Source organism: Littorina saxatilis, linkage group LG1 (genome assembly GCF_037325665.1).
Source record: "Littorina saxatilis isolate snail1 linkage group LG1, US_GU_Lsax_2.0, whole genome shotgun sequence".
In the NCBI taxonomy this organism is placed as follows: Eukaryota; Metazoa; Mollusca; class Gastropoda; order Littorinimorpha; family Littorinidae; genus Littorina; species Littorina saxatilis.
The window spans coordinates 21,726,922-21,754,919 of NC_090245.1; the positions used below are offsets into that span (position 1 = coordinate 21,726,922).

Genomic DNA, 27,998 nt, shown 5'->3' on the forward strand with positions numbered 1-27,998 from the left:
CGACGGGGAAAGGGGGGAGATGGGATAGAGCCACTTGTCAATTGTTTCTTTCTTTATTTGGTGTTTAACATCGTTTTCAACCACGAAGGTTATATCGCGACGGGATAGAGCCACTTGTCAATTGTTTCTTTCTTTATTTGGCGTTTAACGTCGTTTTCAACCACAAAGGTTATATCGCGACGGGGAAGGGGGGGAGATGGGATAGAGCCACTTGTCAAATGTTTCTTTCTTTATTTGGTGTTTAACGTCGTTTTCAACCACCAAGGTTATATCGCGACGGGGAAGGGGGGGAGATGGGAAAGAGACACTTGAGAATTGTTTCTTTCTTTATTTGGTGTTTAACGTTGTTTTCAACCACGAAGGTTATATCGTGACGGGGGAAGGGGGGAGATGGGATAGAGCCACTTGTCAATTTTTTCTTTCTTTATTTGGTGTTTAACGTCGTTTTCAACCACGAAGGTTATATCGCGACGGGGGAAGGGGGGAGATGGGAGAGAGCCACTTGTCAATTGTTTCTTGTTCACAAAAGCACTAATCAAAAACTATTTTACCTCCACAATAGAGATTATACGTGCGTGCATGCCCCCCCCCCCCCCCCCCCCCCCCCCCCCCCCCCCCCCATTAACGAAGCCTTTGCTCAGGGGAGCTCACACTAATTCAACTATGTACATCACACTCTGGCCCAGACTCACAAGATTCGTCACTGTCCAAGGAGGGAAAGACGGTGCAAGGTTTGCGGACCTTGAGGGAGATCTTGCCGATGATGGGGGCTCGCGAGAACATGATGGATTTGTACTTTGGCTCTGGAGGCTCCAGGTTGGAGCCTTCTGCGTTCTGCAGGTTGTCGTACATATCCTCCATGGCGTCTTCCACGATTCGCCGCCTAAACCGCTCCACTGCCTGTGCAATCAGAAAATAAACATGAATGAAAAAGGTTTTATTTTGATTAAATCTGATTTTAACATGTATGCTTTACCTATTGTCTTATACCTGTCATGTGGACAGGCCACTTGCAATGTTTTGGGCTGGTCCCAAGGGTGTCCTTTCATCGCAGGTACCGTTGTAATAGCAGACAAATAAGACACCGCAAGAAAGGCATGTAACAGTACCTGATCTATGATGTCACAGGAGATGTTGCTGGTGACGACAAACTGGAAGTTGGAGTCGACCACCAGGATGTTCTTGTCCTTCTTGGTGTAGTACTGAGGCAGCGGCCATGGCTCTCCTGTGGTGGCGTGGGGCGCGCGGCGAACCTGGAACACATACACACAAGATGACCACGCTGAAAACATTAGGGGCATGTTCCCAGGTGTTGCCCCCCAACTTTAGATGAGATACACAGGTGTGTGCATGTTTAGGTGTAATCAGCTACCTGCACTTATGGCACAATGCCCAAAGTCTTTTATGTGCCACTGTGGTGACATGGGTATGGGACAGTCTGCACATAAAGTTGACCCAATTCCCGTCCCGACCGGGATTCGAACCCATGACCCTAGGATCACAAGACAAGTGCTCTACCACCTGAGCTACCCGGCACCCACGCAATCTTTCTGTCAGCAAACTATGTATTCGGCTGCGGGTGCGACAGTGCTTAATATACTACTAGAACAAAAGGTACACCTTCCTCCTTTCTGTGTTTCTCAAACTTTGTACAATGCTTGGTGTGACAGCAGGAAAATGTGTCAAGACGTCATGACGTGATATCGGTTTATAGAAGCACACAGAATTTGAAAGAATGCAAAGGTCCGATTCAATGAAACTGCATGCAACTGCTGAGATTATTCTGCTCAAACTTTGCAGGGCGCTCTCATGCAGTCTGCTGAGATTATTCTGCTCAAACTTTGCAGGGCGCTCTCATGCAGCTGCTGAGATTATTCTGCTCAAACTTTGCAGGGCGCTCTCATGCAACTGCTGAGATTATTCTGCTCAAACTTTGCAGGGCGCTCTCATGCAACTGCTGAGATTATTCTGCTCAAACTTTGCAGGGCGCTCTCATGCAACTGCTGAGATTATTCTGCTCAAACTTTGCAGGGCGCTCTCATGCAACTGCTGAGATTATTCTGCTCAAACTTTGCAGGGCGCTCTCATGCAACTGCTGAGATTATTCTGCTCAAACTTTGCAGGGCGCTCTCATGCAACTGCTGAGATTATTCTGCTCAAACTTTGCAGGGCGCTCTCATGCAACTGCTGAGATTATTCTGCTCAAACTTTGCAGGGCGCTCTCATGCAACTGCTGAGATTATTCTGCTCAAACTTTGCAGGGCGCTCTCATGCAACTGCTGAGATTATTCTGCTCAAACTTTGCAGGGCGCTCTCATGCAACTGCTGAGATTATTCTGCTCAAACTTTGCAGGGCGCTCTCATGCAACTGCTGAGATTATTCTGCTCAAACTTTGCAGGGCGCTCTCATGCAACTGCTGAGATTATTCTGCTCAAACTTTGCAGGGCGCTCTCATGCAACTGCTGAGATTATTCTGCTCAACTTTGCAGGGCGCTCTCATGCACTTAGCCACTATGATGGAGAGAATTAACTTAATACCAGAATTAAATTAATTTTGATCCAAACCAGAACTGTCTGGACATTCATCCCTTGGTTCAAGGCAGAAGTTTAAACCTTGCCATGACAATCTGACAACTTAAGATTTTGTGACAGATGTCCCGAACTAGCTCCTGCTACCACTCAGAATGTAAATTCAACTTCATTATCATATACTAGTCTAGGAAAGCTCTTGAAACTGATTCCGAACTACCAAGGTCAGGAATTTTACAGCATTCATACAAATAGCTGCCATAAAGGCGACGTTCTAAGAAACAGATTATAAACGACATCAACAGACCTTCATCTCAGCAGCCCCGTAGTTCTGGAAAGTAATGGAGAAGTCATCCCAATCCCAGTTGATGTGCATGCCTCCAATCTCTCGCACCGGCTGTTCTGGGGGGAAAGCGTTGCGTTGGATGGGGATGTTGTTGAGGTTGCTCGCCTCCTCTCCCTGGACCTTCTTCATCAACCCCCGCCGGAACTCGTCAGACAGGCCATTGTTGTTGACAGGCTGGTGGGGAGCATCTGGAACATCACCTTGTTCGTTTTTCTGGGCGTTGTCACTGTTGGGGTTGCCTGGTACATCCCGATTGTTACTGCCCTGTGCGTCCTGATTGTTACTGCCCTGTGCGTTTCCCACAACGGACCCTGCCCCTCCCACATCCTCCTTTATGGGGCGAGGGGTGGGGGCGATGATTTCCGACCTCTTGGGAGGTTCTACTGGAGAGTTCTGTTTATGGGCGTTGATGTCACTGTTGAGGTTGTTGTTGCTGTTGGCACCACCGTCATTGTTACTGTTCACATTATTATTGATGTTATTATTACTATTGAGCGCATCAGCTTGCTGTTTCTGCTGTGATTGTTGTTGCTGCAAGACTTGTTGGTGGTACTGCTTCTGCTGCTCCACCTGTTTGCGGATGGACTCCTGCTGTTGCTGCACACGTTCCTGCTGTTGCTGCCGCCGCTGCTCTTGCTGCTGAAAGGCGGCCTGCAGTGCTGCGCGGCGCTCAGAGTCCCGCTGCTGGTTCTGGGCCTCCACTTGTGCTTGTTGGCGAGCATTGTCTCTCCTGCTGTCTCCCATGTTCTGCTGCTGGCCTGCATTGACAGGCTGAGCGTTCACTGCTGCCTGCTGTTGTCTGTCTTGTTCCTGGTTGATCACATGCACCTTCTGTGGTTGCTGGTTCAAGTTCTGCTGAGGCTGCTGATTGTCCTGGTTATTCCGTGAGCCCTGCAGATTCTTTGCCCTGGCTAAAGGCTGCTGCTGTCCCTGTATGTCGGGCACATTGGAGAAAGGAAGGTGGGCAGGCTCTCGCCCAGCTGCAAAGACAGAAAAGACTTGTTGACTCTTGCATTCCTGTATTGGTGTATTGGTGTGTGTGTGTGTGTGTGTGTGTGTGTGTGTGTGTGTGTGTGTGTGTGTGTGTGTGTGTTTGTCAGTCTGTGTTTGAGTGAGAGAGAGAGAGAGAGAGAGAGAGAGAGAGAGAGAGAGAGAGAGAGAGAGAGAGAGAGAGAGAGAGAGAGAGAGAGAGAGAGAGAGAGAGAGAGAGAGAGAGAGAGAGAGAGAGAGAGAACAAGAACAAATCTTTAATTGTCTAAGACCACAGCCCCTTACAATAGTGGTTAAAATAACAGCAATAGTATCTGCACAGTTATAAATTATAGTGACGCATAAAATTACATTAAGACCCTGATGACGTGTCACTGAACCTGATTTATAAGGGTTCGTCTCTTCTGTAACATGAAGAACACAAATCTGCTGAAGCTGTTTATCACATTATCTTCATTACTGCCACAGAAATACACAAGTTGTTGTTGCAGCGTCTTAGAGTTCGAGATTTTCAAATACTTTGCTCGAAGGTCTTGATAAAAAGGACATAAAAATACAACATGGTGTTCATGTGTGTGTTCATGTGCGTGTGTGTGTGTGTGTGTGTGTGTTTGTGCATGTGTGTGAGTGTGTGTGAGTGTGTGTGTGTGTGTGTGTGTGTGTGTGTGTGTGTGAGAGAGAGAGAGAGAGAGAGAGAGAGAGAGAGAGAGAGAGAGAGAGAGAGAGAGAGAGAGACAAGACAAGACAAAATCTTTATTATCGAGGGTAATAGATAAGCAAGAATATTGCTTTTTTACATCCAGCCCTCGCCCTAATATAGGGTCAACAAGAACAGAAAACAATATAATCAAAGAACTATCACATCAAACTTAATACATTATAACTGTATATACAGATACAATTCAAAAAAAAATAAATTGTCATGCTGCATTTTAAGTACAATTTCCAAGTGTCAATTTTTAACATAACTTAATTTAGATCTGCATATTATTATAATTTTGTTTAACATGCACATACATTTTAAATGAATTGGTGAACCATTCAGCACATGTTTAGTTGCATTATGTGTGACATATAATTTTTTTTGAAGCTGTCTGTGTTTGTTTTATGCTTAAGAAAAATAGGCAGTGAGTTCCATAGGACCGCACCTGAATAAAGAAGGCTTGATTTGAAAAGGTCAATACGTGGAGTCGGTGTTATGATTTTTAGTTTGTTATAGTTCAAAATAAAATTATCACGTAATGTCTCCGGTGCATATCCAGAGATCACTTTATGCATCATAACACCTTTATTATACATTAATCTTTTTTGAAATGGTAATACTTGCAAATTTTTATAATCAGATTCTGAAGGAGTGTGATTTTTTAGCATAATAAGCTTAACTGCTCTTCTGTGAAGACTTGCTAAAGGTTTCAAAACATTAGCACTTGCACAATCCCATAGAGTGGATGCATAATCAATATTTGACAAGATGTGATTGTAAAAAAAAAGAGAGAGAGAGAGAGAGAGAGAGAGAGAGAGAGAGAGAGAGAGAGAGAGAGAGAGAGAGAGAGAGAGAGAGAGAGAGAGAGAGAGAGATTTGTTTTGATATTGTACATGTAGTCCTAATCTTGACTATTATGAGTGGACTATTTGCGCCTCAATATTTTATTTATGTTCTTACGTTTCAAAAGTTACCCCCCCCCCCCCCCACACACACTTTTAAGACTACCAAATTTAAGACTTCCTCCTTTTACAAGACCTTGATATTTTAGATTTTCTGTTCATCGCCTCTGTAAATTTAACATCATTTTAAGACTAACCCCTTTTATGATACCCAATGATTTTTGTGATTTTCTGATCATAACCTCTGTAAATTTAGCACCATTTTAGACCTCCCACTTTTAAAGACCTAACTTTATCAGATTTGTGTAAGTCTTAAAAAAGAGGTTCCACTGTACTCCTACCTCGTGCTCCTTTAACTTCATATGCTACCCTCCTGGCCAGATCCGTGGACACCGTGGTGCATAGGAAAGCCAGCAGCGCCAGGAGCAGTGCCAAACGACACTCCAACGTCATCATGGACTAGTGTGCGTCGCCAGCTCTGTTCAACAAAAGAAAACAGAACACAATTAAAATTACTGATGAAATTGACAGGCCATTACGCTCTCTCAAACTAAAACAGTTCTAAGCAACCAAAGTTTCAAGAAAGTTGGGGGAACTCATAAAGACTGAGAGAGAGAAGTCTGCAGACAGAGTCACGAAAGAAAAAAGATGAGGGTTGGGGTGGGTGGAGAAGACAACTGAAAAAGACTTAGATGAGGCAGTCTCAATACTGGAGATTTCTTTCTTTGTTTGGTGTTTAACGTCGTTTTCAACCGCGAAGGTTATATCGCGACGGGGGAAGGGGGAAGATGGGATAGAGCCACTTGTCAATTGTTTCTTGTTCACAAAAGCACTAATCAAAAAATTGCTCCAGGGGCTTGCAACGTAGTACAATATGTGACCTTACTGGGAGAATGCAAGTTTCCAGTACAAAGGACTTAACATTTCTTACATACTGCTTGACTAAAATCTTTACAAACATTGACTATAATTATTCTATACAAGAAACACTTAACAAGGGTAAAAGGAGAAACAGAATCCGTTAGTCGCCTCTTATGACATGCTGGGGAGCATCGGGTAAATTCTTCCCCCTAACCCGCGGGGGGTATTACTGGAGATGGGGAGGAGAAGGGTACGGTGTAATAAAGAAGCAGAGGTACTAAAGAAAGACAGGGAATCTTACAGAAAAAAAACCTAACGAAAGACCGGAGTAAAAAATATTAACCAATCAACAGGTGGAGAAAAACGCCACAAAAAAAAACAGACACAAAAACAAACAAACAACACAACCAAACAAACACACTTGAAACACACACAAGTGAAGCATGAGCGTAAAAACAGCAAAGCAATTCTCTCCTTGTGCTACAGTACTGTTGCATAAGAATGACATTTGATAATCTCCAAATCTCTGCTGACTCAAGCATTTATGACAGCAAACTATTTTTCCCCCATTACCAGTCAAAAGAAAGTGGTGGGAAACGAGAATGACAAGTTTATGGGCATCTTTTTGCGTTTATGGGCATCTTTTTGCGTGACAGAAGGCTGCTAGGTCAATGTAGAAGTCCTTGTAGCTTGTCATATATATTTCCAAAAAGTGTGTGTGTGTGTGTGTGTGTGTGTGTGTGTGTGTGTGTGTGTGCATGTGTGCGTGTGTGTGTGTGTGTATTTGTTTGCATGTGTGTGTGAATGCGCGTGTGTGTAATGGGGCTGTCACACTATAACGTATAGCAGTAACTTATGCCGACTTGTGGGAATTTTCATCGAAACGCTTGAGTACAATGGACATACGTTAGGGGTAGGTTTGGTATAAGTAGCATACGTTAAAAGCACGCTGGTATAAGCTGGCATAAATTGTTGTACGCTGAGACTGAAACAATTTTTTGAACATGTTAAAAATTTGTGGACGTATGCAGACGTACTCTTCATACGTTAGGCATACGCTAGACATACGCTATGCATATGTTAAATACGTTACAGGTAGTTTAGTCATATGTCGAGATACATTAAGATACCCAAGCAGGAAGGTGTACCATACAGCTAACTTATCGATAACCTATTAATTAGTAACTTACTTGTAACGCCGAGCCCGCTGCGCATAGGTTTTTCATAAGTTACTCACACGTTGGGCATAAGGCGAGGCCGCTAGACATATGCTGGTCATACGTTATCATAAGTTTTATATAAGTTAGTGATGTGTTTCTAATAAGTTAGACGTACGCTATGAATACGTTATGCATAGAATTTTGATGTGGTTTTTTTTTTGACGTATGCCAATATTTTTTTTAACTTTTCATACGCTAGACATACGTTTCTCTAAAACGCTAGAGTGTGACAGCCCCATAAATGTGTGCATGTTTGTTTATGTTGAGATCTCTGCCTCTCCTTTTCCTTATTTTGTCCATTGGTTATTTTCCTTCCCAATGTGACCGACTTTTCTTCTACAAAGAACCTGATTTCCCATGGAAACCATCGATGCATCATGTTAAGCATCAACAAGAAGGGCAAAGCCCATACGACTCACATGCTTGACCTTGACATGACCTTGACCTTCAGCTAAACCTAGCAATGACATCATACACTAAGAACTGCTTTACACATTTTTCCTACCAAAATACATGTGACCTTGACCCAAGGTCAAGGTCATCCAAGGTCATGCAACACAAAGCTGTTAATTCAAGACATAGGAAGTACAATGGTGCTTATTGGCTCTTTCTACCATGAGATATGGTCACTTTTAGTGGTTCACTACCTTATTTTGGTCACATTTCATAAGGGTCAAAGTGACCTTGACCTTGATCATATGTGACCAAATGTGTCTCATGATGAAAGCATAACATGTGCCCCACATAATTTTTAAGTTTGAAACAGTTATCTTCCATAGTTCAGGGTCAAGGTCACTTCAAAATATGTATACAATCCAACTTTGAAGAGCTCCTGTGACCTTGACCTTGAAGCAAGGTAAACCAAACTGGTATCAAAAGATGGGGCTTACTTTGCCCTATATATATCATATATAGGTGAGGTATTAAATCTCAAAAACTTCAGAGAAAATGGGAAAACTGTGAAAAATAGCTGTTTTTTAGACAACATTTATGGCCCCTGCGACCTTGACCTTGAAGCAAGGTCAAGATGCTATGTATGTTTTTTGGGGCCTTGTCATCATACACCATCTTGCCAAATTTGGTACTGATAGACTGAATAGTGTCCAAGAAATATCCAACGTTAAAGTTTTCCGGACGGAAGGACGGACGGACGGACGGACGACTCGGGTGAGTACATAGACTCACTTTTGCTTCGCATGTGAGTCAAAAATTCATCCTTTTACATTTACTATTTACACACGTATGCCCAGTCCCACTGGAACACAAAACCCACAGATGACAATCTTTCTATGGAGAGTACAAAGTACAAACTTTCAAATGAATTATTTTCTGTGATTTCGTAACCAGCAACTTCAATGTTCAATTAACCATGAATGCCATCCAGCCTCTTCTTCCTCCTGAATGCCATCCAGCCTCTTCTTCCTTCCTGATTTAATATTTCAAAAATCTCTTTTGACATTTACTATACTAAGAATATGCACAACAAAGAATAAGCAGCAGGAGAAGAAAACAAGGAAAGAAAAAAACTGCACACGCCAGCATTCGTTCAGGATTTAGCTGCATGACTGGTCATGAATCAATTTAACAAACTGATTTTCCATAAATCATTCTAATGTCGTGTGCCACCAACACAGTATACTCCATTACTCAGCAGGAAAATCTGGATAGATCTGTTTAAAAATCAATAATTGGCGTTTTAGATATATCCAACCAGGAGACCCCGTCTAGCAGAAAACCTTAATATCATAATCAATACCTTTTTACACAACCTATAAGTTTTTAGCTTTCTTTTTTTCAAACTTGATTTTCTGTCACTCTGATGAAAGTGGAGAATGAAAACAGCGAGTTCGGAAACAAAACAAAACAAACCAAAATACGCATGCATGCCCCCCCCCCCCCCCTCCCACACACACAAAACAAACTTATGTTCAGAAGATCAAAGAGAAGAGACGAAAACAGGCATTTCACAGACAGACAGATAGACAGACAGACAGACAAACAGACAGACAGACAGACAGACGGGCATACGGACGTACGGAAAGACAGGCAAACAGACAGTAAAGAAGGTGCAGACACAGACACATCAACATCTCGGCAATTACACAGCAATCATTCCGGCCAAATCCAAACTTCTGTCCAATTTCGCACATTCATTTTTCAGTTTTAGATAAAAGCATCAAAGTATCGACACACTCGTTTGATTTAAAATAATCTTCTGGAATAAAAAGCTCTCTGCGAGTTGAAATTATTCCTAAAAGGGACCAAAATGCAACAAAGATAGAAAGAAACAAGTCGCGTAAGGCGAAAATACAATATTTAGTCAAGTAGCTGTCGAACTCACAGAATGAAACTGAACGCAACGCAACGCAGCAAGACCGTATACTCGTAGCATCGTCACTCCACCGCCCGTGGCAAAGGCAGTGCACGTGGAATGGACAAGAAGAGCGGGGTATTCGTTGCGCTGAGAAGGATAGCACGCTTTTCTGTACCTCTCTTCGTTTTAACTTTCTGAGCGTGTTTTTAATCCAAACATATCATATCTATATATTTTTGGAATCAGGAACCGACAAGGAATAAGATGAAAGTGTTTTTAAATTGATTTCGGGGAAAAAAATTTGATAATAATTTTTATATATTTAATTTTCAGAGCTTGTTTTTAATCCGAATATAACATATTTATATGTTTTTGGAATCGGCAAGTGATGGAGAATAAGATAAACGTAAATTTGGATCGTTTTATAAATTTTTATTTTTTTTTACAATTTTCAGATTTTTAATGACCAAAGTCATTAATTAATTTTTAAGCCACCAAGCTGAAATGCAATACCGAACCCCGGGCTTCGTCGAAGAGTACTTGACGAAAATTTCAACCAATTTGGTTGAAAAATGAGGGCGTGACAGTGCCGCCTCAACTTTCACGAAAAGCCGGATATGACGTCATCAAAGACATTTATCAAAAAAATGAAAAAAACGTTCGGGGATTTCATACCCAGGAACTCTCATGTCAAATTTCATAAAGATCGGTCCAGTAGTTTAGTCTGAATCGCTCTACACACACACACAGACAGACAGACGCACATACACCATACCCTCGTTTCGATTCCCCCTCGATGTTAAAATATTTAGTCAAAACTTGACTAAATATAAAAAGAAAAAATCGTCTTGTTTTATACCAAACTTCCACGCCGTTCAGTGCAGAAAATCACAAACACAAAGCAATGTTCACTCTTTTTTCTGTCTAAAATCACAAACACAAAGCGATGTTCACTCTTTTTATATTTAGTCAAGTTTTGACTAAATATTTTAACATCGAGGGGGAATCGAAACGAGGGTCGTGGTGTATGTGTGTGTGTGTGTGTGTGCGTGCGTGCGTGTAGAGCGATTCAGACCAAACTACTGGGCCGATCTTTATGAAATTTGACATGAGAGTTCCTGGGATTGATATCCCCGAACGTTTTTCTCCTTTTTTCGATAAATGTCTTTGATGACGTCATATCCGGCTTTTCGTGAAAGTTGAGGCGGCACTGTCACGCTCTCATTTTTCAACCAAATTGGTTGAAATTTTGGTCAAGTAGTCTTCGACGAAGCCCGGACTTCGGTATTGCATTTCAGCGTGATGGCTTAAAAATTAATTAATGACTTTGGTCATTAAAAATCTGAAAATTGTAAAAAAAAAAATAAAAATGTATAAAACGATCCAAATTTACGTTTATCTTATTCTCCATCATTTGCTGATTCCAAAAACATATAAATATGTTATATTCGGATTAAAAACAAGCTCTGAAAATTAAATATATAAAAATTATTATCAAAATTAAATTGTCCAAATCAATTTAAAAACACTTTCATCTTATTCCTTGTCGGTTCCTGATTCCAAAAACATATAGATATGATATGTTTGGATTAAAAACACGCTCAGAAAGTTAAAACAAAAAGAGGTACAGAAAAGCGTGCTATCCTTCTTAGCGCAACTACTACCCCGCTCTTCTTGTCAATTTCACTGCCTTTGCCATGAGCGGTGGACTGACGATGCTACGAGTATACGGTCTTGCTGAAAAATGGCAGCTACTTGACTAAATATTGTATTTTCGCCTTACGCGACTTGTTTCTGTCTAAAATCACAAACGATACCGGTAAGTTTTCCCTTGCACACTTTCAGCGTGTGTGAGGAAACACACTGATTTTCCATGCCGTTTTCACACCCTTTCGCGCACATAAAAACACCAACGCGAAAAGCGATTGTCATTTCCTGACACTATTTGTCACACTCCCATCTGCATTCACGTAAGATACCGACGCTGGTTTCCTGAGTACATTGCGCCAGAATTACCGATAAGTTTCCTCTTTCGCAATTGCAACGTGTGGGGGAAAAGCAACACGTCGTTTATCTGATTTCAGACGACACACCAACAAGAAAAGCGACTGTTATTTCCTGGCACTATTACCCCACTCCGTCTCTAATCACACAAGATGCTGGCACGCGTTTCCTGAAAATATGGTGCCAGAATTACCGACAAAACTCCCCTTCAAGAATTGCAGCGCGTGTTCGGTAACACACGAAGAAATGTCAATGCAAAAACAACCAAGAAAGTTATATCTGTATATCTTTTGCCAGATGTGAATACTCCACGGCCGATGCGAACTGCAACTGATACTGCAATGTGTTGGCTGCGTTGCTACCAATCATATCTGTTCAGTGAAACATCCCCCCCGCCCTCTGCGTTGCTACCAATCATATCTGTTCAGTGAAACATCCCCCCGCCCTCTCCAATGGCTTTGGTAAAGGTACACCGTACCGTCCTCCACGTGTAAACAATCGTGTTCACCACCACACAATAATCAGTCCAGGCTTACAACACGGGATACAACAAACAACCAACTCTCAACAACGCGGGTTTATTCTGTGAAGTGTGTGATTTTTTGCTGAATCGATTTAAGCAGATTGACAGTTATTTCAAGAATGCATTAAGCAGATTGACAAAGTATTATAAGAGTTCATTCAATATCTATGGGCTACAGAAAAAGAACGTAGCACACTTACAAAGCTGAGTTATTGACAGACGGGAGAGCTACATCTGTCGCATCAGCACTCTTTTACTTTTTTGTTCAGTCTTTTGTTAATATACATATATAGCAAACGAAGTTTCACATCCATAGGCGGAGTGAGTGACCGCACGTACGTTCATAAAATACGTGCATATTAAAAAAAAAACTAAAAAAAAACCATAAAAAAATAAATCCCTGCGCTTAGAACTGTGCCCACGGAATACGCGCAATATAAGCCTCATATTGATTGATTGATTGATACGTTTGCCACATGTATACATGTGCTAGAGTAATTGGAAAGTAAATTGCAAATATAGGATAATACGTGCGTTTGTCCATCGATGTAGGACGACACTGAAATACGTGTGTCGGGCTGTGTTCTTTTCTTTCTTTATTTGGTGTTTAACGTCGTTTTCAACCACGAAGGTTATATCGCGACAGGTCGGGCTGTGGAAGAGTTTTTTTATTCCTTCAAAGTGTAGGAGCAAGCGAGCGCGTTCGTGCGTGGGTGTGTGCGTGCGCGCGTGTATGTATGTATGTATGTGTCACAGTGGAAAGTGGAATCCAGAGGAATCTGAAATTCCCCTAGGGGAAAGTAGAATTCCAGTTTCCCCTCGAGGAAACTGGAATTCTACTTTCCTCTGGATTATTGCCAGATGAAACTGGAATTCCAGTTTCCTCTAGGGGAAACTGGAATTCAATCTCTGGGGGAAAGTAGAATTCTACTTTGCCCTAGTGGAAACTGGAATCAGACTTGCATTTGATCCAATAACTATCACTTGAGACTGTTCTGCATTAATTTTGTTAAAGAATAACGCCTAACATAAATAGAAAAACTCTCTCTCTCTGATCTCTCTGAGTAGTCTGTCTCTGGGCGATGGCTGGTTAAAAGGAAGCTCGTTTATATTGCTTATGCCATAACCCTCGTAAAATAAAATTTGATTTGATTTGATTTGAATTGATTTGATCTCTCTCTCTCTCTCTCTCTCTCTCTCTCTCTCTCTCTCTCTCTCTCTCTCTCTCTCTCTCTCTCTCTCTCTCTCTCTCTCTCTCTCTCTCTCTCTCTCTCTCTCGTAGCTGACAACAATGTGCACGCAGCGAGAGACAAAACCATCTAAGTATTTTGCTTGCTTTTGCACTTTGCTTGCTGATGTATCTGGGGACAATGGTAAACGAGAGAAGAATGGAGGCTGTTGGGTCATGGTTGATAATTAGCTTTTGGGAAACAGCAGGCTATATAATCACAGACCCATTAACAACAACTCAAAATGTAGTGGTGTGTGACTGAACAAACGTTTCATATGTGTTTCCATTTGCACGGATCGATGTATTTACACATGTTGTCAACAAATTGACATAAGCATCCTTTAAAAAGAAAGAAAGTGTACAGCGGGAAAGTAAATTGGTGGACGAAATTAAACATTTAGAGACAACTTTTAATGAAAATATTTTGTTTATTTTCGAAAAGAAAAGACAGGAATTAATTGCATGCAATTCGACAAAAGAAAATTGACGGAATGATTATAAGAACCTGTATAAAATGGATATCGGACGGTGAATATTTTTGTAATTTTGGAAAAATTAGACATGCAATAATTAAGAAAGTACAATCATATTATGATAATTTATACATTCGATGAAAAAGATGTTTCATTTGATGATCAGATGCCAGTGATCGGCAAGGAATCGGCGGAGATTCGTTGCTCTGATGTTCATATTTGCGAAAGAAAAGGGTATCATAGCGAGCGCACACTGCATAACATAGACAGAGTCTCTGATACACATCAGACAAAGTTGATCGTCGCAATGTAGGCTGGTCAGTAGCAAGCGAATTGCTAGAGAAAAAAGCTTTGGTCATTAAAAGGGGCTCTTACTATGCCACCCCTAACACAGTTATTTTCGGACAAATTCTATGGAGCAGCAGAACCAGAACTTCAACTCTCAACACCCAATAAGAAAGATAATGTATGCTCTCATAAGAAGAGTCACCTCCTTTACATGGATACAAAGCAAGAGTTACCTCCCTTGGGTTCTGGAACATTCCGGTAGTTTCGCCGGAGTGCAGTTGTTTTCGTTCATTCATTCTTCTGATAAGGGACATTAAGAATGTCATATATACAATATATAAATACAATATGTATAAATACATATGCACACTCGGCAAAGCGAAGTGTCTGCAGTTTAGTAGTAGTGCTATTGTCACGTAGCGCTATCGACACGTAGCGCCGTATTGACACGTAGCGCTACAGTACATTGTTTTTTTCACAAAATAGTGATATCGACACAAGGGTCTTTCCTGGCAAAATTGCTTAGGCACAGTTAATAATTGTCTACCTATACCCGTGTGACTTGGAATAATAGGCCGTGAAAGGTAAATATGCGCCGAAATGGCTGCAATCTACTGGCCGTATAAAATTCCATCTCACACGGCATTATTGCAGAGCGCCTAGAACTGTACCCACGGAATATGCGCGATATAAGCCTCATATTGATTGATTGATTGATCGACACGTAGTGCTATTGGGACGTAGAGATAATGGCACGTGTGAATTCAGCATTGTCGAGTCCACTACACATAAAAAACATATGTTTTGGGTAAAATGCTGAGAAACAAAACTGAGTCGGTCAGCAGGACTACGTTCTAAAGTTCAGTAAAATCTGGCAAAAAATTAAGCAAATTTCAAGTCTGATTCCAGTTTCCACTAGGGCAAAGTAGAATTCTACTTTCCCCTAGAAATTGAATTCCAGTTTCCCCTAGAGGAAACTGGAATTCCAGTTTCATCTGGCAATAATCCAGAGGAAAGTAGAATTCTAGTTTCCTCGAGGGGAAACTGGAATTCTACTTTCCCCTAGGGGAATCTCAGATTCCTCTGGATTCCACTTTCCACTGTGACATATGTATGTATGTGTGCATGTATGTATGTGTGTGTGTGTGTGTGTATGTGTGTGTGTGTGTATGCGTGCGTGTTTGCCTGTTTGCGTGCGTCTGCAGGCTTGAATGAAGAAAAACACAGTAACGATTTACAAGTTGCTCCAGCATTAATCCGAATGACAAGACACAAACGGCCATTAACAGCTGACCCAAGGCCTCTTGCGACAGTTACTGCTCTGAGACATTTTAAGAACATTAGTTTTGGACACCTACAATGCAACCTGAACCGAGTATTCTGCTAAACAACAGCACTAAAAGTAGAATGTTGCCCCTACACACGAATAAGTCATTTTGAAAAATAAATAGTCTTGTTTCGCTTACATTTATGCATTCTAAAATGTCAGGTTCAACACCGCCACAAACATTTCGTATAAATTATGGAAGCAGAAGAAAAAAAGGTGTCTGTTTGTGTTCTAAAACAAGAACAAAACAAAACTTGCCACTCAGTTTTCAAATATCACAGAAAAATAGTCCATGAGACAAAAGCAATATTGTTGTCCTTTACAAACACAAGGTAGGCGGATCGACTGTTATTTGTATGTCCGTCCGCTTGTGTTAAAAAAAAAACCGGATTGTGTGTGCCTGTTATGCTCTGTAAGTAATAATGTGTTTGCAAGCCCATGAGAGAAAGGGGAGGAATACCCCACACACATTACATTGACGCGGGTAAGAACACTGGAGTCAACGTTAGTATGTTTCTGCGTAGTTACAGTATAGTACATCTGTCATAATAAGCAGATTACAAGACACTTGAAAAGTCAAGTACGTACGCCTGCTGTGAGCGAGTCGGCTAAACACAAGTGCGCTAGGCGCGCAGAATTCGCCTCAGTTTTTCTTGCTTGTCCCTACAACTCATATATAATCAGGTGAATATATGATTCTCTGTTCTCAGTGCTGTGTACTTTAGTCTGAATGATAACTAGCTGACACTAAAGCTACCACTCAAAATATTTTTCTTAACATTACAAAAAAGATAATCACAAGGCAGTGTAATAATTACAATCATTAACCCAGTGGGAAAAAAAATCGCCTTCTTGATACTCAGAATACAAAGCCTTCCTGATCAAAGTTCTTTTGATCGTCTCATTATAGGTTCTTTGTCTTAAAGGCTAGGTGGACGTGACTGTGAATGTATAGTTTCGTCTATATATATATATATCCCATGACCTCCCTTCTTTGTCTCTGTTACTTCAGTATGGGTATATATGTTGTATTTTTATAGCTCAATAAATACATCATGGACTCCAAAAAATATATGATAGTGCAGATTCCGATTTGGGCAAAGGACTACTTTCCTCCCGACCTTTGACCTCGCGCCGAACAATGTGACACATTTGTATGAAGTTCTAAAATCGTATTGCACGGCTCAGAAAACCATATCAGTTGCACGCAAAAATGAATCTCAGAACTGATCTGATGTATGAGATGCAATAAGCAAAAGTTTCTTTCATTATGAAAGCAATGCAGGTCGAAAAAAACGAACATTCAACTTACAAGATAACCAGATGCTAGCAAACCAAAACAAAAACACGAGTACCCTCCCCTTGCATCGTTAGCAGACGACTTTTGAGAATCTGTCGGTAGTGTGTTTTGGTGTGCGCCTTCAGCTATCAAACATCGGCTGTTTCACGTGTTTTGCGAGCAAGTCTACTCTTTTGCCTGGCTCTGCAGTAAGTCCACATATTTTTCCGTAATCCAGTCATATTCCTTCAAAATGCAATCAATCGGCGGTGACAGACGTGTCGGTCGCGTTTTCCTCACACCCGTACCAGTTTAAGTTCATCCATGCAAACACACTCGCAAAACAGTTTATCACGTGGATACATTTCAAATAGGGAGCAAATGGTTAAATCTAAACCTACATATTTGTTCCCTAAAATTTGCTTCTCTGTCAATAAGCCTAATTACACACGTTCGAGAAAAACAACGTGGAATCGATTCTGAATCGAGTAAGCCAAATGGGTCCCAAACCCGTTTCGCCCGTTCTGCCGACCTGAAACGCAAAACAAAAGAATTGTGCGCTTCAACTAAATTAATTTCTATTCGACTTCATTACTTTCTTGCAACTTATGAACCTTTACTTAAAGCTTTTAAATGGTCTGAAAGTAGTGTTACCGCGTACTTATCGATGCACTCATTCGTTTTATTTTTTCAGCGACGGTCACTTAGTTTAAGGTTGCAAAAGGGCTAAGTCTCGCTGGCAACAGTTTTACCCTGCACAGATCGCAACAGTGCCGCGGTAGTAGTCTACACTTTGTGTTTGATGGTAGAATGGGATATACAGATTACAACACTCGTGGTTTTTTATATGGCTTGTATTTCAGTCAAGACCCAGCGGGAATATCAATCGAGAGCCACTCGCCAGAGGCTCGTGTCTCCCGATGATATTCATCCGCTGGGTCTTGACTGAAATACAAGCCATATAAAAAACCACTCGTGTTGTAACCTATACATATATACATAATAACACGTTCCAGAAACGTACCTGTTTGGATTCTCAAAAGCCAAGTGTGGCAGAGCTTTTTCATTCCAATGCTTCTTATTCTCTCAGGTGCCAGGAGACTGGTTCCGTATACCTGTCATTCACTGGTACTGTCCAAATTGATAGTGCTTCTATTAAAACATTTGAACAGAACAGTTTTTCTTAAAACAGCAGCATTATAACATTGGTTTCGCGTGCCTCGATGTGTTCTGTCAAGGGCAGACTGGGACTAAGTAGCGTAATCCGAACCAGCAATCACGGTTGCATTCATCACCCATACAATTACAGAAGAGTCATTATCTACTGTGTTATTATTATATTCGTCCACTGTCATTCTGCAAAGAGCAATGCTCTTCACATTGGACACACTTGGTTCATTCTTATGAATCTGTGCATGGTGTGTTCACTGCTAAAAATTCATCTTTCAGAAAAAGAGCTCAAAAGAATTTGAATCCCTAGACGTGGGGTTACAGCTCGTCTAAGTTTGAATCATTTTCGAGTCAACTTATTAAAGAAAAGACAAAAGTGTGCTACAGTAGGGGAAAGGCTCCTAATATGGACCGGCTCCTAATATGGACCACCTCCTGTTTTGACAAACTAACGGCGCCAGAACGCTCAAAACAATTTCATTCGCTGTATTCACCCTCTCTGGATAACTTGCACATGTCACGTGTCACGTGTTGCAGAAACACAAACCTCAAAACCGTTAGGTTTTTTCTCTTTTTTCACTTTTGGCAGCGTTCACTCTAAATTTGCCGCCTAAAACGGACTCGTTTCTGTCCACAGCCAAAGCTTTTATCACACAAAAATTGCTATATATGACAGCTAAGACCGCATTTGTTACATTTTAGCAGTGTTGACCCCGAGTTTCTCCTGCAAATAAAAAATAATAGCAAAATCTCAAAGTATGTGCGAGTCCCCTAATATGGACCACCTTCAACAAATCGAAGAAAATAAAAGCTAAAGGCTATTTTCATTAATTCATTAAGAAGCTTGCTGGAAATAACCTATAACTAGCCCTCGAGATTTAAAAAAAATATAACAAAAAGTCTTCTTTTCGTGGAAGTTGATAATTTCACTTATTTTCACTCTGTTTTTGATAAGCTTCTTTAGTTTCCTGGTGTGCTTCAAATAATGCTCTCATCGACCCGAAACAGATAAATCTAAAGCATATCTTAATTAGTCTGACTTGTACACTAAGTTGTATCATGTTATTTTGAAGTATAGGGGGCTTTTTACAGTGATTCGTGAAGGCCGCTTCACTGGTCCATATTAGGCGCCCAGGCCCCTAATATGGACCATTTGTGATTTTTTCTGTATTTAATTTTTGCTTAATGTCTATCAAAGCTATTTCACTCTAATTAGTCCTAACGGTTAACCTAAGAGAGAAGGACTACCAAACACAAAATGAAACTTCTTCGCAAGAAAACAAGCTAGTTATCAGCATGAAACAAAAAGTGGTCCATATTAGGAGCCCTTCCCCTACCACTGAACAGATAACGTCACGAGACTGTGAAAGGGTTCCAATTCTGTAACGCCTGAGGTGAGCGCAAATTCCTGAAAGGAAATGCGAGTCGTGTTTTTGGAAGCTTTGTTTGTTTCATATCACAGGTCTTTATTTGTTTGTTTAAAACCACATGCAACCATCAGACAAAACAATTCTGCTGTTCCTCCGACAGATGGACAGAAAAATATGAGATTGCTTTTTTTTCTCCAAACAAACACCTGTCTGGTGCCTGTGCAGAAAGTCCGACGTCACATTTATTTTTTCAAGCAAACAGGGGTCGGCTTTTACGTGCGAAGTACATCCTTCACAAGGGGTAGATTACAGAGTACTTGAAAGGCAAAAGCCAGATAACACGCACACGCATTGTTCGCTATTTCGCCAAAGATCTTCCACTGCTACACGCCAATACGTCAGCGTAGCAGTAGAATATCTTTGATTTCGATGTGCACTCATCATGATCCTGCGCTCCGCGTTGACAAAAAAAAGTCGCTTTATAGTTGTTCCCTGTGTCTGAGGATAAGCGCGTGCACAAGATTAAAATGCGCAAGACGCTCCGCTGGTTTTGCAAGCTGTGTCGCTTGTTGGTTTAAAATTACACTGTACCGATACAATAGCGTTTATTTTGTTCTTCTTCTAACAACTCAAAGACACGCACACACGCGCTGACAAACACACACACGCACGCACGCACACACGCACACACACACACACACACCCTACCCCCCTCCACCCCCCTCTCTGTCTCTCATGCTTGTTTATGCCGACAGTGTGATAATTAGTTTCGCGTGCCTCGTCATGTACAACGACGCGTGGAATAGGAGTTAATTGTGTAATCCCAACCATACGCTGTAACATAAATTGACCGTAAGTTGCAGAAGCCTCATTACCCACTATAAATAATAAATAATAATAATGGTGATTTCTATAGCGCTTTCGAACACACAAAGCGCTTTACAAAAGCAATAACAACATCATTACCAGAATGACGCCATTGACGGAATAGAACACAATCATAAACACTTTACAACAAAACCAAAACCAAAACATAAATGTTACAAAAATCCAGAGGCTCTTACAGGAACGAACTCTCAGTATACACAACAATTATAATGCACACACACACACACACACACACACACACACACATGCCCACGCACACGCACACGCACACACACACACACACACACACACACAGTAAACATTGTTCATCCGAAAGTGCACATTCACAGGGTCGCGACAACTACATCATCAACATTAACCTTCTTGAATGCTTCTCTGAAGAGGTGAGTCTTGAGATTTGAAAGAAGGCAGAGATGGACTGAGACGTAGAGACAAAGGGAGTTTGTTCCAGATATGATCAGCTGCGACTGAAAGACAGCGGCCACCATGATCGTCCCTCTGATACTTAGGAGCTTTGACAAATTTATTTTGGGAGGCAGAGCGGACAACCCTTTCAGGATTGTTTTTCTGCACGAGATCGGACAGGTACTGTGGAGCCGTGCCCGCGGCAATTTAATAGAATATGCAGCAGATCTTGTATTTAATTCTTTGTTCGACTGGAAGCCAATGTAGCTGTTTGAGTAGAGGCGTGACGCTTTGTTTCATAGGTGTTCGAAACACGAGTCTAGCGGCAGCGTTCTGGACTAGTTGCAGGGGCTTGGTGACAGATTTGGGACATTCAGCGAGCAGTGAATTACAGTAGTCTAATCTAGAGAGTATGCCGGAACAGACTAGTCTTTTGGTTGCGTCTTCGGTAAGGTACTGTCGAATGGAACCTATACGCCGGATCTCCATTCGCGCTGCTTTACATGTTTGGACTACATGCTGTTTCATGCTAAGATCTTTGTCAAAAAAGACTCCGAGATCACGGGATGTATCCGAGAACTTGATGTCAATATTGTTCAAAGAGATGGCCTGTGGGAGTTCTGAAATAGACTTAGCATGGGTAGGGGTGGAGTATGAAAAACGCATGGCTTCAGTTTTGTCGTCATTTAGTTTGAGTTTGTTCTCTTCCATCCATGCCCCGACATCTCTCACACACTCCTGTAGCGACAGAACCATATCTGGGTACTTGTCATGTGATGCGGAATGATTGATCTGCGTATCATCTGCGAAGATTTCGTGTAGCACACAATGATTCTCTATGAGAGTTGTCAGCGGTGCTGTGTACATAATGAACAGCACCGGGCCTAACACAGAACCTTGAGGAACACCAAACACAAGAGAGGTTGGCAGATTGTTGGCCATCGATCAGAACAAACTGTTTCCTGTCTGAGAGATAATTTTGAATCCAAGAGAGAGCCATCTCGCTAATGCCAAAGTAGTGCTCTATACGAATTTACTATGCCAATTTACCACCATTATCCACTGCCTGAGTTGGGGTTGATTGTTGTTTCAGTACTAAGCGTGTCTCGCGATGTCAGTAGCAATATCAATACAGGGGATGTCGTTCGAAGTCATCTAGGTAAGGGAGGGGGTGGGGTGGTATGGGGTGTGTGTGTGTGTGTGGGGGGGGGTGGGGTGGGGTGAGGGGGTGTGATGCGGTTGGATTGCGTGAATATCTGCACATTGTTAATATGTCAGTTTTGTGTGTGTGCGCGACACAATACTTCCGGTGGATAAATATGAGCCCAAAACATATAGGCCGATACACACCCTGACGACAAAAGCTGCATAGCAAACAGACTTTTAACAGGTAAATCCGGCCACGTTCAGCAAGCGTCAAGGACGAGCGAGAGCATACGAAGAAAGACACTGACGTAGACACTCGCATAATAACACGCACACAAACTATGCATCCACAATGTCACTTTAGGGACTATCATCCCTTTCTCCCTCTGGAGTACGAACCTTGTTACTTGTAAGAGAACAATTATTCCCAATAAACACTCATTAACCAACAACCAAGAGCGAAAAAAGATGTTATTATGACACTGGTCGCTGAGACATGATTCTGTCAAACGTACAATGCAAACAGTGCCCGTTGCGACACTACAACAGTCCAGATGTCCCCATTCTCACAGCATGATGGCACGAAAACAAAGACCAAAGACTAAACTAAACAGACACCGATGCTGATATTGAGACACCAAGACAGACAGACAGACATGGACGTGCAGACACACACAGAAACAGACACACACAGACACGCACAAACACACAAACGCACGCACGCACGATGGCCAGACAGACAGACACACACACATACACACACAGAGGCGTAAAACTGCTTAATACCGTTTCATTTCTATTTAAAGTACAGGTAAAAATTCACGGACCCGCTTGTGTCAATATCATACATAAACTGGGCAGATTAACATGCTAGTTCAGTAACATTTACATTGGATGATGCATTAGCGACTGCTTGTTAAAATCGAAATCCGAAAAAAAGTTTTAAGCACAAGACAAAATAGGATATTTCATTCGCGCATGCTGAAATCTCTCAGCATCTCTATCCTCGCAACTTCCACACGAAAATTCAGCAAACAAGGACACATATTCACATCCTTACAGCAAAAGCTCTGCCCCCTATTCAAACACTACATCTCTGACAATCCACATTTCACAGTCACCAACTGACAATGGACACACACACACACACACACACACACACACGCGCACACACACACGGACACAGACACAAGACACACACACTCACACACACACATGGACACAGACACTAACTCGCAGACACCTCAGATGCAGACACATAATTTAAACTAAGATAACTATTCTGAAAACCGCACACTGATCTACCTATTTACCAAATAGGGTGACACCTGCAAGCACTCTCACGACCACTGTCTTTCAAAACACAAGTTCTTATCACACACATGATACTGATCCCACCTCTAGTACAAGTGCTCTCAAAGTTCTTTAAATTGCGAGAAATGAACTCGGTCCTCAATGTTTGCCAAGGCTAACTGTCACAAGTAGGCTCCAAAACCACGACACCTACACAAGCTAATAAGACTCAAGTGTTTCAAAATATTCCGATTTACGAATGTTCATTCCTTGGTAGCATAGTATACTCCGTCGTTTCTATGTGATGCCCCCCCCCCTCCCCACACACATCGGCTCAAAGTTTTGAAAGAAAAAGCTGAACCAGATCACGATAATTACGCTTCCCTGGGCCATGGGAGCGACAAAAAACACTTGATGATGATAATTAGTTTTAACGTCCTCTTAGAACCATTTGGCCTATCTTGGGACAGGTAGAGTTAATATGCTTTATGTGGGGACAAGACACTGGACAAACATGCAAACAGAGAACACATATGATCGTGTTAAGTATCTGGAAGTCTGTTGTTGCGATATTTCAAAATGGGGATGGAAGTAATGATTGTGTACGCGGAATATGGTTGGACTGGAGCGGTTTTGTAGGCTTATTTGCTTTTTATGTATGTAGAATATGTGTATATTTGTTGTTGAATAAGTTATAAAAAATATTTAAAAAAAAAATAAAATAAAAAATAAAAAAAAACTTACTTGCAGTAAAGTAAGGCAGGCTACGGTCATCGTTGCACTCTAATGCTTAACGACCGATCACTCTGGCTGGGAGTCAGTAAAACAATCCACTGATTTGCTGTCCTGCCGTTCAACAGTGAAATACACCGACACATGCATTGATAGTGAACATGAACTACTCGGTTTATAATGAATCGTTCGAACGACCTAAGCTGTACCACCCATAGGCAGTCCGCAATTGACTCTGTAATCATTTCAGACGCCACACTCCATTAACAGAAGATCCCCCCTAGGTATGCGCAGTAAAATTAATCATGGAAATCCTCATCTAAGAGACAATGAATGACAAGGGCACCCTCGGGCAAAACAAGCACGTACATCGCGTCCAGTAACTCACGAACGCTCTCTGTGTGTGATCTAGTTTGTTCAGTATCAGACGTTCTTGTAATGAATATTTAAACCTTTAAAGTCGGTCTTACCTTCGCTTATTTATGAGTTGGTGTCATAAAGTCAGACGGTACATCAAATCTCAGTCGCTTGTTGTGAAATCCAAATAATGCATCAAGACAGGTTCCCTCGTTGCTGCGGGCCGGACAGTCTCTCTCTCTCTCTCTCTCTCTCTCTCTCTCTCTCTCTCTCTCTCTCTCTCTCTCTCTCTCTCTCTCTCTCTCTGTGCATCACACTGATCTCTCTCTCTTTGCATCACACTCACACACACGCACGCACACACACGAACGCGCAAACATAAACACACCCACGCGCGAGCGCGAGAACACGCACAAACTGGGATCACACACACAAAAACCACCTCTTTACTCTTATCACCTGTCATGGACACTTCTTTCCTAAACTCATGATCAATCATAACATAAACTCTTAATTCCTCCGCTTATCTCATCTTGAACACACGGCCAGTACCGTGTAACTGGCCTTGATACGGAACGATCCAAGGGGGGCAATCTCAGTCATCTGAAAGAGGGAAATCCAAACGCAATCCGCTTTGTTCGATTTTATGGGCTTGGACGATAGAGAAAAATAAGAAAAGCAAAAGCTGGAGTCCAGTCTGGACGAAACTGCTATCAAGAACGCAGAATTGATTTTTTCTGAGTTTTTTTTTTAGCCGTAAGCGCCATGTTTATCGGAGCAGGAAACTCTTCCAGAGTGAGGCCCCTTTGTTGGTTTCACTGCGGCCGCATTGTGAACAGCAGTTATGAGAAATTCGAAATGAGAGAAATGGCGCTTACGGCTAAAAAGAAAAACTCAGAAAAAATCAATTCTGCGTTCTTGATAGCAGTTTCGTCCAGACTGGACTCCAGCTTTTGCTTTTCTTATTTTTCTCTATCGTCCAAGCCCATAAAATCGAACAAAGCGGATTGCGTTTGGATTTCCCCCTTTCAGATGACTGAGATTGCCCCCCTTGGATCGTTCCGTATCAAGGCCAGTTACACGGTACTGGCCGTGTGTTCAAGATGCCGCTTATCTCGGATAAAAAAAACTCCTTCCTTTTCTATCGCCGACGTGACACTCTCGTAAATAAAGTACAGTAAAGTAAAGACAGTTTTATTCCCCCCACCACTTGGCCTAATTCCACAGTAAAAAAAAACCTGAACGATATCCACAAACTGCGGAGCGTCTTCAACGGCGTTCACCCCCAAAATGCACCCCTCCAACCAACGCATTTTCAGCGTCAAAACGCCCAAAATAAGTCGCATGAGCAAGGAAGTAACTATGGTTGCAAAATAATACATTAATAATGAGGATGGATAACAAACACTGCTCTGAAATTATGTCTTTGGGCTCGCAAAAAGTCTGATTTCAGCCAAAAGTCTGAAGATTATCATGTGCGAGTCCTAAAAGCCGTACGGACCAGGAACCAAACCTGAGGTAGAGTCCGCGCGCTCCACGCACGTGTGGCTAACCCAGCACGCACTGACGAGCGTTCACAGCCTGGTACCCCTCTGGGTGAATGCGGAAGGAGTGTGCAAGTGTTGACATGATGTAAACGTTGCCGTCCACTTTTGAAAAGTCTGCCTCTCTTACATCAAGTATGCATCAATCACTTTAAACTTCCTTTTCACTGACGGAGAACGGGTGTGTGGACATGTACATATTATAGGTCTATTGAAAGCAAGTATCAAGTTCTGTTTAATTGTTAAAACGAGAATATAATTCACTTATACGTCTCTCTTTCACGCCAGGACTTTTTCAGCTGTCCGATATTTGAAGTAGCGGGAATGTAAACTTGTTTTCAGTGAAAACTAAATCGGGCATGTCTGCTCTCATGACGGGACGGATTTCCAATTTTCGACCTATCAACTCGGGCCATGCGTTAGATAAATGCGTATTAAAAGCCATTTTAAAGCACTTCTCCCCGAAAACACATTGCTTTCAATTAATTCCAAAAGTCAGCTTTCGGGATGGAACAATGGTATACATAACACAAAAGGCATCCCTTAGCTTTGCAGAACAAAAAGTCTCGAAGTCGAATGCGCTCTTTTTCCGCAAAAGCACAACATCGAAACATTCAGAATTCAGACTTTAGGCCTCATACATAATGATGCGAGTGACCAAACTAATAAGCCTGTTACTGAACACATTTGAATGAACTGCAGCGGAGATTGTGTTAACAGGAAATCACCCGCATTGTACAGAAAACATATCTGAAATTACCGGATCTCAAATCACCAACCGGTCATGCCAACTGGTTGATATTCACCCGCCAGATATTTTCTTCTCACAAACGTAATGTGATCGCTGTGTTGTACACCTGGATGGACTGGTGGGCGCGACAGAGTGAGTTTTGTGAGGGCTAGGACTTTGTGAGGGCTGGTTCCGGTTTTGAAAATAAAATGGCGAGGGCAATCTCTCAATGCATATTTTTGTCTAAGATACCACGAACACCTCTCCTTCTAAGACTCGGACAGTCAGTCTGTAGAGGTCTTCATAGGACAGAAACTATCTAAAAGCTACAACGTATCTTAACGATGACCGTTATTACCCACCACTTAGTTGATCTTCCCTTTCAACACGACTTGCACGTGTTCTGTACACTCTCCTTTGACACACCCAGCACAAGTATCTAAAAGATTAACATAACGTATTTCAACGGTGGCTATCGTTAAACTAGTATTTAGTAGATTTCTGCCCTTTGAACGTTCGCACGCCTTACACTCAAATTTGAAACATACGATAGTTGTAGTAGCTCTGACATCAGCAGGGACAACAACTATTAAAAGCTACAACGTATTTCAGTAAAGACAGTCGTTACCTAGCACTTACTTGATCTTCCCTTTGAACATAATTTTCACGTGATAAAGCACTCTCATTTAACACAGACAAGGGCAGGGACAACTGTTTAAACGCTGTACCTAACGCATTTCAAGGCATGACGACAGATGGGTGACGGCGTTGTGACACTCAAGTCAGTCACTGCGGGACGTTGCTACAGCGACAATAACACTGTGAAGGTCTTGGAGCCCGACATGTTGTGCGACCTGCTGTGATGTGGTGTGACCCTTTCACTGGTTGTTAACTTAAAGGCATACTAACGCACTCCCGTGTTTACAAAGTGTAGTTTGCCCACAATCGATGTCAAACGCACCATAAGACCATATAATGACGATACGTCACCATGCGCGGACCATAATACATGCATTACAGCTTGTTCTAGCCTCTGAAAAAGTGAGGATGTCAACAAAGCCGCGGTGTTCTCTCCCTTGCATCAACGTTACATGTGTTGCCAAATCTATAAATAGGACGATCCAGAGAGAGAGAGAGAGAGAGAGAGAGAGAGAGAGAGAGAGAGAGAGAGAGAGAGAGAGAGAGAGAGAGAGAGAGAGAGAGAGAGAGAGAGAGAGAGAGAGAGAGAGAGAGAGAGAGAGAGAGAGAGAGAGAGAGAGAGAGAGAGAGAGAGAGAGAGAGAGAGAGAGAGAGAGAGAGAGAGAGAGAGAGAGAGAGAGAGAGAGAGAGAGAGAGAGAGAGAGAGAGAGAGAGAGAGAGAGAGAGAGAGAGA

General features: G+C 41.9%; 1 protein-coding gene across 2 annotated transcripts in view; it reads right to left on the reverse strand.

Annotated features, from left to right (window-relative positions):
• The window catches only part of LOC138964636 (uncharacterized), a 546,641-nt gene that overhangs the window by 32,513 nt on the left and 486,130 nt on the right, over window positions 1–27,998 (reverse strand). For both annotated transcript variants that reach the window (XM_070336652.1, XM_070336646.1), the window contains exons 2-5: window positions 5,813–6,352; window positions 2,838–3,856; window positions 1,110–1,253; window positions 693–900 (exon numbers count right to left, since the gene is read on the reverse strand). In XM_070336652.1, the coding sequence (XP_070192753.1) occupies window positions 693–900; window positions 1,110–1,253; window positions 2,838–3,856; window positions 5,813–5,927 (1,486 nt within the window). In that variant the 5' untranslated portion in view covers window positions 5,928–6,352. The remainder of the gene's footprint in view (window positions 1–692; window positions 901–1,109; window positions 1,254–2,837; window positions 3,857–5,812; window positions 6,353–27,998) is intronic.